This window comes from Manis javanica, chromosome 17 (assembly GCF_040802235.1).
Source record: "Manis javanica isolate MJ-LG chromosome 17, MJ_LKY, whole genome shotgun sequence".
In the NCBI taxonomy this organism is placed as follows: domain Eukaryota; kingdom Metazoa; phylum Chordata; class Mammalia; order Pholidota; family Manidae; genus Manis; species Manis javanica.
Window position 1 is genome coordinate 10,433,127 of NC_133172.1, and position 13,848 is coordinate 10,446,974.

The 13,848-nt window shown below is 46.3% G+C and overlaps 1 protein-coding gene across 1 annotated transcript in view; it reads left to right on the forward strand.

Annotated features, from left to right (window-relative positions):
• Nucleotides 1-13,848, forward strand: part of LOC140847139 (zinc finger protein 541-like) — a 50,382-nt gene that overhangs the window by 12,034 nt on the left and 24,500 nt on the right. Inside the window, exons 3-6 of the mRNA XM_073226385.1 lie at nt 5,886-6,289; nt 8,887-9,130; nt 10,996-11,650; nt 13,285-13,343. Coding sequence (XP_073082486.1) covers nt 5,983-6,289; nt 8,887-9,130; nt 10,996-11,650; nt 13,285-13,343 — 1,265 coding nt within the window. The 5' untranslated portion in view covers nt 5,886-5,982. The remainder of the gene's footprint in view (nt 1-5,885; nt 6,290-8,886; nt 9,131-10,995; nt 11,651-13,284; nt 13,344-13,848) is intronic.

Below are 13,848 nucleotides of genomic sequence, written 5' to 3' on the forward strand. Positions count from 1 at the left end.
GAAAACACATACAATTCTTGGAAAGAGTATCTGGACCCTTGGGTATGTCTACAAGGATCCAGGGCACCACAGACCCTGCCCCACAGGGACATGGAAGGTGCTGACACTTGATGAATTGAATTTGTGTGATGACAGAACCCAAGTAAATTCAATATCGGCTGAGGGGGGCTTGCTTTACTTTGTGGAAAAGCACGGCCTTTGGACTTTGGGCTTGCTTGCCCGAGGTTGTGACCAGACCGATGTGTTCTCTGGACTTTGGGAGTATGCTGGAAAGCAGGTGATTCAAGCGTTGGGGGATTCCAGAGACAGTCTGTCTCCCGCCCTGGCCCCACCCAGAACCTCTTGTGTTTTCTAGTTTAAAGGGTACACAATGTGGTCTGCTGTTTATTCCGTAAGGAATCAGTGTTGTGTGGTGGATAAGCACACAAGCTCTAAGGTCAAATTATCTGGGTTTAAAATCTGGCTCAACTACTTGTTAAGTACATGACTTTGGACAGATTACTTGTCCTCTCAGAGTCCCTTTCCTTCCCTGTAAAATGGAAGTAATAATAGAACCAGCCTCTGGGTAGTGAGTGAGGAGTGAGTGAATGAATGCATGTAAAGCACTTGGTGTAATCCATGAGAAGGAGAAAATGCTTAACATCTTATTTTACAAAATACTACTTTATATTTTATCAGCTTGTTTTATTACTGGGAGATGAATAAAGCTGGGTTCTTTGCTCCTCGGAGGACTGAAAACAGCTTCCAGCAGCCCTGTAAAAGAAACTTGAGAATTGGCAGGGAAATCATTTTGCCTCTGAATAGAAACTAATACAGTTCACACATACCCTTTTCTCTGCAGTCTAGAAACCTAGGAAGTTCTGAGAATGCCAGGGTGTCTCCAGTCTCCTTTGGTGGCCAAACCTGAATTCACATGTTGCTCTTTGCAGTCTATTTATTCCGCTTTACTCTGAGTCATCCTAGGTGTTATGATTTGGTCACCAGGTGCTGTCCTGGACCCCCTGGGGATTATTTAAAACACGGTGTATGCATTATGCACCTTTCTAAATCCCCCATGTTGTGAATTCTGGAACTCAGTCAGGTCCCAGAGCTGTGGTCCAGGTCTGTGGACCTGTATTCAACTTTGAATTTGAGCTCCCTCCGTGGGCTACACACGCAGACACACAGGGAGATCCACAGTGTGAAACGCAGGTGTTGAGGGCACAGCAGTTCCATTACATCTCAACACAAAAAGTTTTTAAACAGTACACGCTGATATGGCCTGGAGTCCAGGCCCAACTCCTGGTATCCTAGCGTCCACCAGATTTGTTATCAGTGAGTCAGTGCATGTTTATTAAGTGTTTAGGTGTGGATAGAAGTATTCATAAAAGCCAAAATGGAAACAATCCAGATGCCCATCAATAGATTAATAGAGGCAGAAAATGTGGTCTCTACAGACAATGCAATGTTTCCTGGTCATAAAAAGGATGAAGTTATGGTAGATAAATGCTGTGAAATGTGGATTAACCCGAAAAAATGCCATGCTTACTGGTAAAAGAAGCCAGACATAAAAGGCCACATCTTGTTTGATTCCTTTTGCATGAAATAGATGACCCTGTGATTGGACCATCTTTGTTTGCATGCGTCGTAACTTTTTGCTGAGAAACTGGACATGCTGAACATTCCAACGCGGGGACTCTGGGAGTCGGATTTTCCCTCCACCCCAGGGCTGCCTGCTGCTCTTCCTCGTGGTTGTAACTGTTCAGGGACTTTTCTAGACTATTTCTGTGGACTGTTCTTTGTCAAATGCTGTCAGTGAAGACTCTTTCCATTATTATTTTTTTATTTTTTATTCAGGTATTATTGATATACACTCTTACGAAGGTTTCACATGAAAAAACAATGTGGTTACTACATTCACCCATATTATCAAGTCCCCCCCAGACCCCATTGCAGTCACTGTCCATCAGTGTAATAAGATGCCGCAGAGTCACTGTTTGCCTTCTCTGTGCTGCACTGTTTCCCCGTGATCCCCACACCATGTGTACCAAACATAATACCCCTCAATCCCCTTCTCCCTCCCTCCCCAACCCTCCCCTTTGGTGACCGCTAGTCCCTTCTTGGAGTCTGTGAGTCTGCTGCTATTTTGTTCCTTCAGTTTTGCTTCACTGTTATATTCCACAAATGAGGGAAATCATTTGACACTTGTCTTTCCTGCCTGGTTTAATTCACTGAGCATAATGTCCTCCAGCTCCATCCATGTTGTTGGAAATGGTAGGATTTGTTTTTTTTAGCTGAATAGTATTCCATTGTGTATATGTATCACATCTTCTTAATCCATTCATCTACTGATGGACACTTAGGTTGCTTCCATATCTTGGCCATTGTAAAAAGTGCTACGATAAACATAGGGGTGCATATGTCTTTTTGAATCTGAGAAGTTGTATTTTTTGGGTAAATTCTAAGGAGTGGGATTCCCAGGTCAAATGGTATTTCTATTTTTAGTTTTTTGAGGAACCTCAGTATTGCTTCCACACTGCTTGAACTAGTTTACCTTCCCACCAGCAGTGTAGGAGGGTTCCACTTTCTCCACATTCTTGCCAGCATTTGTTGTTACTAGTCTTTTCTATGTTGGCCACCTTAACTAGTGTGAAGTGATATGTCATTGTGGTTTTACTTTGCATTTCCCCAATAATTAGCAATGTGGAACATCTTTTCATGTGTCTTTTGGCCATCTGAATTTCTTCTTTGGTGAAGTGTCTGTTCATATCCTCTGCCCATTTTTTAATCAGGTTATTTGTGTTTTGGGTGTTGAGGTGTGTGAGTTCTTTATATATTTTGGATGTTAACCCATTGTCGGATATGTCATTTACAAATATATGCCCCCATACTCTAGGATGCCTTTTTGTTCTGCTGATGGTGTCCTTTGCTGTACAGAAGCTTTTTAGCATGATGTAGTCCCATGTATTCATTTTTTATTTTGTTTTCCTTGACCAAGGAGATGTGTTCAGGAAAAAGTTGCTCATGTTTATATTCAAGAGATTTTTGCCTATGTTTTCTTCTAAGAGTTTTATGGTATCATGACTTACATTCAGGTCTTTGATCCATTTTGAGTTTCTTTTTGTGTGTGGGGTTAGATAATAATAAGTTTCATTCTCTTGCATGTAGTTGTCCAGTTTTGCCAACACCAGTTGTTGAAGAGGCTGTCATTTCCCTATTGTATATCCATGGCTCCTTTATCGTATATTAATTGTCCATATATCCTTGAGTTATATCTGGGCTCTCTAGTCTGTTTCACTGGTCTGTGGGTCTGTTCTTGTGCCAGTACCAAATTGTCTTGATTACTGTGGCTTTGTAGTAGAGCTCAAAGTCAGGGAGCATAATCCCCCCGACTTTATTCTTTCTTCTCAGGACTGCTTTGGCTATTTGGGATCTTTTGTGGTTCCATATGAATTTTAGAACTACTTGCCCTAGTTGCTTTAATGTTTTCAACAAATGCCATCCCCATGGCTACTCTACTCGCTGTCCTGAGTTCCAGGTTAGGCAAAGTCAAAGCAAGACCTTTGTGTTAGCTTTTCAAGAGCCATCCAGGTCAAGAGAGACATCAGTTCTTTGAGAACAAGATTGTCTCTGCTCCCTCCTACACCAGGAGGAACTGGGTGCTGTCTGCAAACTGCCGTGGAGCTGGGGAGTGGGATGGGGTATGGGGAAGTTACAGTGTCACAGGCTTCTCCTACCAGATTTCAGTCACCATTTTCTTGATAGGAGTTCACTTGGTTACTATAAACCATTGACTTTTTTCCAGAGTTCTGATAAAGTTTTTCTTGGGGGCACAGGGAGGAACTTTTTAAATTACCAATTCTATCTTTTTACTTATTACAGGTCTACTCAGGTAGTCTGTGGTCCCTTGAGTCAGTTTGGATAATTTGTATCTTTCTAGGAATTTGTCCATTTCAATCCAAGTTTCCTAATTTGTTGGCATGTAATTGTTTGTAGTATTCCTTTATAATCCTTTTTATTTTTGTAAGGTCATTAGTGATGTCCCCTCTTTAATTTCAGATTTTAGGAATTTGAGTCTTTTTTTTTTCTCTCTTTCTTTTCTTGAGATAAATCCTACTAGTTTAAATGCTACATAGTTTATTCCTTTCCTTTTGGTAGTTACACTTAGATTCCTTTAGAGTTTATACTTAAAATACAAAATCAATCATTGTCACTTTCTTTTTCCCAAATGATTCAGAAACCTGTGAACTCTTAAGCCTTGACTGAGAAAAGTCTGCATTGCTCCTTAAATACAGATGTTGCCGTGTGTTGAGTTCTGGGCTGGCTCTCTCCTTCCCTTTGCTGATGGTATTATTCCACACCTTCCAACGTTATTTCTGTTGAGAAGTTTGCCACCAGGCTAGTCGTCTTCCCTTTGTAGATCATCTGCCTCTTCTTTTTGGTAGTTTTTAGGGTGTCTCTTTGTCTTTAGTGTTCGTCAGTACTGCTGCATGTCGGAGTGAATTCATTTTCATTTATTCTGCTCTGGCCTTGGAATGATTGGTTGTTATTAACCCCATGTCTTCAAGGATCAGACCTTTCAGCCTGGCGTCATGTGCTTCTGCAGTCCCGGGAGCTCCTCCGTGATCTCCTTAGTATCCTGTCCTCCTGTAGTGTCTCCTCTTTCCTCATTTCCCTATTAGACACAGGCCTGGGACTTTTGCATCTGCTCCTCATAATTCCTCAATTCCTCAGTCATATTTTCCACGTCTTTATCTCTCTGTGCTGAATTTGGGAGGGAGTTCCTCAGATTGCTCTGCTGATTAATTATTCCTCTTTAGCACTGTTTAATCTGCTCTTTAACCTGCCAGTGAATTTTTATTTAAATGCCTTTCATTTCTAGGAATTCCAATTGCTTCTTTTAAAAGATATTTGCTCTTGTCTCATACTGACTTTTTCTTTTCTTGTGCTGGGTCTTCTCATCTCTTATTGTCCTGTGTTTTTTTTTGTTTGTTTGTTTTCTTTTAGTTCTTGGAATGCTTCTCTAGGCTTGTGTGCAGTTTCTCTTTTATTTCTTTAGTTGTCCTGTGGATGTCACAACTCTTCTGGGGTCCCAGGTCCCCATTTCCTGTGAGCTCAAGGTCCTGTTCCTTTTCCCTTGTGTCTATTTTGACCCCAGGTGCCAGCCTCCAAGGTAATGCTCTGTAATAGAAATTTAATATAAGGCATATATTATTTATAATTTTCTTGGAGCCACATTGAAAAGTAGAGGTAGACAAAATTAATTTTAATAACATTTAACCCACTATATCTAAAGTACCACTACAACATGTAATAATGTAAAACATTACAGATACATTCTTTGTTTTGATTTGCATTAAATCTTCTAAATTGACTGTGTATTTTATACTCACAGTCTGTCTCGACTTGGGCCTCCCACAGTTCAAGCGCTTCAGAGCCACATATGCCTTGCGGCTGCCGTATTGGGCGACAGCTCCGAGTCCTGTATCTGAGTCTGATTTTCCCCTAAGGCAGACCTGAGCTTGTACCTCCAAGTCGTCTTTGAGTTTTCACATTTTTCCTGGCAACTTGGGGTTTTACCTGTCTCTTGAGCCTGGCTATATATTAAAAATTATCTTTTGTCATATTTGTATATGTTCATTGCTGGAGAAGAAGTTGGTTCAGTCCATGAATTTGCTGGAAATCTTTAAATTTATTCCCAACAACCACCTTATGATGGAGGTGCTCTTAGGCCCAACTTACAGAAGAGGAAATAGGCTTGTGGAGCTTAAGTGAATTACCTGTGTTGACATGGCTGTTAAATGGCAGAGGACAGACCCAGATACAGGTCTGTCTGAAGTCCAAGTCCATGCTCTGTATGCTCCATGGCCATCTCATGATTTTGATTCCTCCTTGTTTGTTTTCAGGACTTAGAAACCACCGAGGGATCTCTCCTCCCCGATTCCTTGCAAGCCTCGCTCGTCTGGAGAGTAGCTCTTGGCCAAGATTTGGCAGCAGAGAGCCATGGACCAGAACAGCGCAGGGGAGGAGGGTGCCCATCCATCCGAGATACACCTCCCTTCATTTTCTGAGAGTCAAGGACTCAACTGCAGCAATGCCCTCAACCAGGATCTGGGTCCCAGCTCCCGAGACCTGTTCTATGCTGGCCTGAGTGGTTTGGACATGGACCCCAGCCTCCCAGCACCCAATGTGCCCAGCAAGGTGCTGGAGGACAACTTAGATGCTTTCTCCCCGTACTCTGGGGAGGACCGTGACTCCGTGAAGCTGCTGGAGAAGTATGCAGACCCGGAATCTCAGGCTTCTTTACAGGGTGAGGCTGTCCACCTGGGTCCCAGGGCCTGGTGGGCTGTGTGGAATTTCCTGGGCTAGCTACATGTTGATTCTGTGTGGATTGGTTAAGGAAACTTTCCGTTTCTGTGGGTGAATGGGGAAGGACAGTCACCTTGTGGTTTTCTGCTTGGGCATTGTTCCCAATTCACTAGTCAAGGAAACTGAATACTGATCCTAGGAAATAATGCTGAGAAATGTGGATGTTTGGAGATATCCTAATCTTGTGTGTGGAGTGGGCAGACCTTTGAGGTGGTGAGAGTCTTTCCTGCCCATGCCACATCTCAGAGGCTCTTCTCCTGTTTGCAGAATGAGCTAGGATCCTGTCCATTTGCTCCTTGGTTGTCTCTTCTTCCTAAGGATCAGTGTCTTCGTCTGCAAAGTGGGGGATGACAATACGCACTCTGCTTTCCCCAGAGTGACAGCGGTCAGAAGCAAAAGAAGAAGTGAATGTCAAAGCCCCTCGTAGATTATAAAGCACTGGACAGTGCGCAGATTTTTATCGATATTGTTTGAGTTAATGCCGGCAGCCCATTGATTTAGTTCTAAGTCTTCTCTTCAGCAAAGAGAGAACTAAGACAGTAATTAGAGTCCTTGCTTGTTGCCTTTTGCTTTGCCTTCACGCTTCCCACACAAGATAAACTCAGTTTTTGTTTTAGCCTCTTCACGATATCCTTAGGTAAGATGCTTAGGTGGGTTGATCGAGCGAGAGTCACAGCACGTGCGGGGAAAGCCACATCTGGAGTGGCCCTGCAAACCAGATATTACTGCTGGTTGGGATAAGCAGCTCACGAAGCCCCCTGAAGACTTGCTAAAATGAAAAACATCCGAGGCCCCCACTCCACGCAAGGTGCAGTGCTCCCGTGTTGCAACAGTGGCTAAATATAAATTCCTAGAATTGGGACATCCATGGTGCTGCCCTGGGCACTGGACAGGCCTGTGGGTACCGTAATTGGGGTTCTCAACCCCGTCCACAGAAATTAACATGAAAATGCCAGTGTTAAAACATGTGCACATATCAGAGAAGATAGATAGTGATTCTACAGGATCTTAGTATGCTGGTGGATGGTGACTGTAATGGGGGTTGTGGGGGGGGACTTGGTGAAGGGGGGAGCCTAGTAAACATAATGTTCCTCATGTAATTGTAGATTGATGATACAAAAAAAAAGTGTGTGCACATGTGTGCATTTTGCTGGCCAGAGAAACTGCAGCTTTCACCAGATTTTCATACGGATCCATGCGCCCCACTGAAAAATGTTACAATCATTAACTTAGTTCACCATTTCCAAATTCATTTTAAATTGCATTTTTTTAACCTTATTAAAAAAGTCCACTGAACATTAAGTTTTAACTCTTTGTTTTTTAATGCTTACATAACTTAAATTCATAAATGCATATACTTTTATTAATTTTAATGTTTAAGTTAGAAAAGTAATGCATATTTATTTAAGAAAACCTAGAAAATGAAGAAGAGTAACAGGAAAAATCCCCACCCCGGCTCCCACACATAGATTTTTTAAACCATGGGTGAAGTCACTCAGAAAGACATGGTTTTGCAGAAATTAAGTGGACATTTCTATTTGAAAATTTTAAACCTTAGTATATTTGCTTTCATATATAAAGGTAGAATATTCAGTCATCGTTGTAACGATTACTCCATGGTGTTGGGTGGCCATATTCTTGCTGGTTAGACTGTTACGGTGTTTCTGTGAGCAACTTCTTACACGTGTTTTCTCTTGGATCGGTTCTTTGAGCGTATTCCTAGCAGTGGGTTTGTCCGTCAGGGACGCACACAGCTGGAGAGCGCCTGGAACCCGGCCTCCGGGGAAGGGCAGGCGGCTTGCTGGGCCGGTGACTCGTTTGCCTCTTTGTCAGGGTCCTTGCTAATCTTTTGAAGCAACATTTTGTTTTCTAGTTTAATTAAATTGCTTTAATGAGCATTTTAAAAGTAACTCAGCAAGGCTGGGGACTTGCCCCGGAAGGAGTCCTGTTTTTCCTCATTTACACTGTTGGAATCATTTGACCGCTGGGGACAGTGATTTCCCACAGGAGGAGAATGTAGATCAGGCAGGTGAAGTCACAGGAGGCAGCGGCCAGAGGCAGGTCGGGACGAGAGGCCGGGCCTGGAGGCCCAGCCCGGGCTCCGTGCTGCTGGGTCTCTCCGCTGGGTCTCAGGCTCAGACGCTGAGCACTCGGCTCCTGAAGCTGAGCCCCTCCGCCCCCCACAAGCTGGCCTGTTGGATTCTTGGATCCCACCTCTGCGGAGTCCCAGATAAATGGTGTCATAAAGCCCCTGCCGCCACAGCACCCTAGTCTTTAGAAGCCTTCCAGGCCACAACTGTCCTGAGTGTGGCCTCTGACTGGGCGCCGTCCTGCAGCGTGGCCGGGCCAGGGTCCTTACTCTCCCCACTGCCCAGTCTAGGCCTTGTTCTCTCTGTGAATTAAGGTGCTGGAGATGGAGAAAGGGTTCCCGGGCCTCTCTTCCCGCGTCTACTGCGGTTCTGAGAGTCGGGGAGCGCTTTAGCCGAGCTCTTCCATGTCCCCGGGTGTCTCTAACGTGGCTTTCTCCTGTTTGTTTAGACCTGAGGCTGGCCGTGCTTCAGGTGCCTGGAGAGGCTGACGAAGGAGGCAGGGCCACCTCCGGGAGCGCAGGGAAAGAAGAGCAGCATCACACTTCGCCTCAGAAGCTGCTTCTGGACTGCAGCGTCTGCGGGAAGGTGTTCAGCAGCACCAGCTCCCGGAGCAAGCACTACCTCACGCACAGCCAGGAACGGAAACACGTTTGCGGAATCTGCAGCAAGGCCTTTAAGCGCCGGGACCACCTGTATGTAGGAGTGTGGTCACCAACGTCTGTGCAGGGGCCTGGGGTCGGGGGGCATGTTCCTAGGTCATTCTCATCACCTCCCAGATGAGCCCGACACACCCTGTTGGTGTTGGGTCCCTGTGACCGGTGCTTACACAAGAACTCCATGTCTGGGGACAGGTCTGGCACTGCCCTGAACAGGTCACCCTTCCAAGCCCCCAAAGTCTACCAATGAGAAAATCACTGCCTTGATTTGCAGACAGGACGTCCCGAGGCAATGTTGTCATGGAGGGAGTCGGGTTAACTTTATAGAGAAATGTTTGGAGACAGTGGTGGGTACCTGAGGAGAACCAGCCCGTGTTTATATGAGGAACATGTACCTGGACTCCACAGGGCATGAGAGACTCTTGTCTTTTTTAACTTATTATTATTATTATTTTTAACTCGATTTTAAAAAGAAAGCCCAATAAAAGAGTCTGAAGCAGAATTCCTTTTGTTCTTAATGTCTGGTAAATGATAAGCTTTTCCTGCTAGTGAGGAAGGACAGACAGACTTTCTCAAACCAAGAGACTGGCAAGTGGGAGACAGCAGTCCATTGCTTTTTTTGTTGTTGTTGTTATCATTAATCTACAATTACATGAAGAACATTGTTTACGAGTCTCCCCCCTTCACCAAGTCCCCCCCAGAAACCCCATTACAGTCACTGTCCATCAGCATAGTAAGATGCTGTAGAATCACTACTTGTCTTCTCTGTGCTGTACAGCCCACCCCATGTCCCCCACATTATACATGCTAATCGTAATGCCCCCTTTCTTCCCCCACCACCCCCTTATCCCTACCATTTGCAACAACATGGATGGAGCTAGAGTCCATTGCATTTTATATGGTCCTGGCCGTCCCACAGGGCTTTGACTGACCCACCTTCCAACTCATCCTCTCACCAAGCCCCCCAGGGAAGGGCCACGATTTGCTCATGTCACAGACCAGTTAACAGGGGAGCTGGAGATTGGGTCTCTCCCACTCTCCTCCGATGGAGGCCGGGGCTGACCTTTAGGGAAGGGCTTTGTCATTTATCAGACACGTCCCATGTGCAGTATTATTAGGACTGTCCAGACTAGGGCTGCTTGGAGTGCAGAGGGTGATTTTCTCATCTGTTTATAGTTATTAATGTAGATATGAGTATGACATAATCATTGTGCATATTTGTATTCATTTATATTATAGGAGGCACATTTGGCTGTTTTCTAGAAAGTTCTGGTAGCACATCTGTAAATTGTATTTTTTCCTGTGGGGGATTTCAGGCAGCTGTCTCCTTGTAGGAATTCTATGGTAGGGGAAGGACTCCTTTGATAAAGGCAGGATCCTCCCGAAATGAGCTTTTCCTCAAATGTATTCTACAAAACTTTGGTTCTTAAGGGTGCAAAGAGGGGCTATTTCAAAAAACAGTTCTGTGGGCAACTATGTTTCAGAGACATGGCAAGTTACATAGATGACCCTCTATCTATCTACCTGCTATGTGGCTTTTAAATTTGCTCCCGTGAACCTCCAAGAAGCAAATGGTGTTTTATAAGAACGGACTTGCCAGCTGAGCCCACGTCCTCAGGGAGCAACTGTGGAGGGCTGGTGTTCCTGGGGAACCCATTCTGGGGAACTCTGGCCTGGCTTCTGTTGATTTTTCTCTCAGATAAGGGGTTTGCTTAATGGTGAGGGAGAGGGGCACCCCTTCCAGATGCTTTGACTGTAGCCGGGGCTGAGTGCAGGTTCTGAACTGTGGTTCTGAGCTCCACTCCCCCTTGGGAGCACTGTGGGGGGAGTCAGGCTCGGGACCCTGCAGTGGGAGGCTGAGCCCCAGTGACCTCTGACTCCCTTCTCATGTGTGACTCCAGGACTAGGCACCTGCTCACCCACCAGCAGACCAAGCCCTTTGCATGCATGGAGCAGGGCTGCAGCAAGAGCTACTGTGATGACCGCTCCCTGCGCCGGCACTACGAGGACCAGCACGGCTTTTGCATCCTGAAGGAGGCCCCCCCCAAGGAAGAAGCCTGTGGGGACTCCTCTCCTGCCTACGAGGTGGCCGACCAGCCTGCTGCGGATGGCCTGCGATCCCTGGTGCCTCCAGAAGCCAGGACCCCGGGCCCCCTTTTGCCCAACCGAGAGCCCCTGCGCTCTATTGTGAGCAGCACAGTCCACCAGGAGATCTCTTCTCCCGGCCCGGTCCTGGTTGGGGCTTCAGATGACGGGGAAGGGAAAAACACAGCCTGTCCCTCCCCACCCTCACTGGGGCCCTACCCCTGCACGCCAGCGGCCCCAGTGACCCTGGGCACTGATGTTCCCAAGGAGTGTCACCCCCTGTGGAAGGAGCCCGCCGCTGGGTTCACAGCCATTCACTCCAGGGAAGGAGAGAATGGTGGTCCACACCCAGCTGAGTCGGAGCGGCCACCCCAGCTGCCGCCCACCCTGGAGAGCTGGCAGGACGCTGTGCCTTCGGTGGACCCCCCACAGGACTCAAAGTCCAAGCTGACGATATCCAACAGGATCCAGGTACCTGACTTTATGCTGTGAGATGAGAGTCTCACTCATCACTTGTTTCTGAATTTGAGTCATCCAGGCATTTTACTTAGTGCCCGTGCGTCCTCAGACCCAGTTTTACAGAGGGGAAGTGAAGGTTCAGGGAGATCGTGGCCCCCCCACCAACCTCACCCACAGAAAAGCCAGGATGAAGGCTTTGCAAGTCGCTGGGACGCCCTGTGTCACCTTCCCTCACTGAGTTTTTTCTGCTTGCCCTCCTTTTGCCCATCTCTTCCTTCTGGGTTTGCCCCTCAAATTCTCCAGAGGATATAAAGGGAGAGTTCCTTCCCCCTCAGTATTCCTGCATGAGATGCCATCTCTGGCTGTGGGGCAGGGGTGCCCACATGTGTCAGCACTTGTGCAGCATTAGCCTGGTTCCTGCCCAGGTGGTGGCCACGAGGACCTGGGCGCCAGGCGGTCAGCCGCTTCTCTTTGCGACGTGCTCAGGTCTAGCACCCAACAGCTGCATCCTCTATTTTTTTAAACAGCTTTAATATTCGTGTGCCATCTAACCATTTTAAATCACACCATCTGGTGACTTTAAGTATACTCAAGAAGGTTGTGCACCATTACCACTTTTTCCAGAACATTTTCATCACCCCAGAAATTAACCCCATACCCTTAGTTGTCCCCCCAGGTCTCCCCATAACCTCCCAGCCCCTGGCACCATGAATCTACCTCTGTCTCTATGGATTTGCCTACTCTGGACATTTCATATAATTGAAATCATACACTGTGGCCTTTCATGTCTGCCTTCTTCCACTCAGCATAATGTTTTCAAAGTTCATTCATGTTGTAGCATAAGCCAGGCTTCGCTCCTTTTTATGGCTGAGTAATACTCCATTGTGTGGATACATCACATTTTGTTTATTTATTCATCAGTTGATCGCCATTTGGGTTGTTTCCACTTGGCCATTGTGAATAGTGCTTCTGTGAGCATTTGTACAAGTTTTTGTGGGGACATACATTTTCATTTCTCTTGGAAATTACCTAGGAGTGGAATTATTAGTTCATGGGGTAGCTCTGTGTTTAACCATCTGAGAAGCTGCCAGGCTTTTCCAAAGCAGTTGTGCTATTTCACATCCCCATCCTCGGGGTATGAGGGCTCCGATTTCTCCACAGCCTCATCAGCACTTGCTATTGTCCAATTTTTTTTTTTACCATAGCCATTCTAGTGGATGTGAGGTGCTACCTCATCATGGTCTGACTCACGAGGCTCTAATGGCTGGTGGTGCTGAGCATCTTTTCATGTGCTTATCAGCCATTCATGTGTCTTTGGTTTGGTGTCTGTTCATATCCTTTGTGCATGTTTGAACTGGGTTATTTGAGTTTTGTTGAGCTGTACATACAAGGCCCTTATGAGATGTATAACGTGTAATGACTCTCCCATTCTGTGTGATCTTACTTTCTTGATGGTGTCCCTTGATGCAGAGAAGTTTTCAGTTTTGATAAGTCCAGTTTGTTCTCTTTCTGTGTCATCCAAGAGAGCATGGCCTAATCCAAGGTCACAGAGTCACACCTGTGTTTTCTTCTTGGCACTTTGTAGTTTTAGTCCTTGCATCTGCCTCATTTTTTATATGTTGGCTCAAATGTATTTTCATCTTCAGGATGGAAATACCTACCGGCTCCCCGATCCAGTGAAGGAGGAGAGCACGGCAGGCGGATGGTAAGTTCAGAAGCCCCTCCCTGCCGGGCCTGGGGGCTCAACCCCTCGGGAGTCCTCTGGGGGCTTTTATGTGCTGGCCTTGGGCGAGTGAGCTCTGGATGCTTCAGCCCTGAAGAGGTGCCCGCCAGGCCATGAAGGAAGGGGGTATCGTCTCCATTTCTGGGGATTCATCGAGAGTTGTCAGTGGATCAGACTTAAAAGAAAAAAAAGAAAAAAATGGGTGGAGTCCCCTTCCCCCGTTCTTCCCCCTGCCGTGTCTGTCCACAGTAACCAGCAAAATGGAGGCCCTGCAGACTGGGCAGAGCCAAGGAGCACGTATGTCTGCAAGAATTGCAGCCAGATATTTTATACAGAGAAAGGGCTGACCAGCCATATTTGTTTTCACAGCGACAAGTGGCTGTCACCTCGAAGGAAGCAGGACCAACAGGTGAAGGCGCGCGTGCAGTAGGTTCTGTGTTCGCAAGGCGCTCACAGGCTTTGGGGGAGGGAGTCAGTGGCTGGGTGT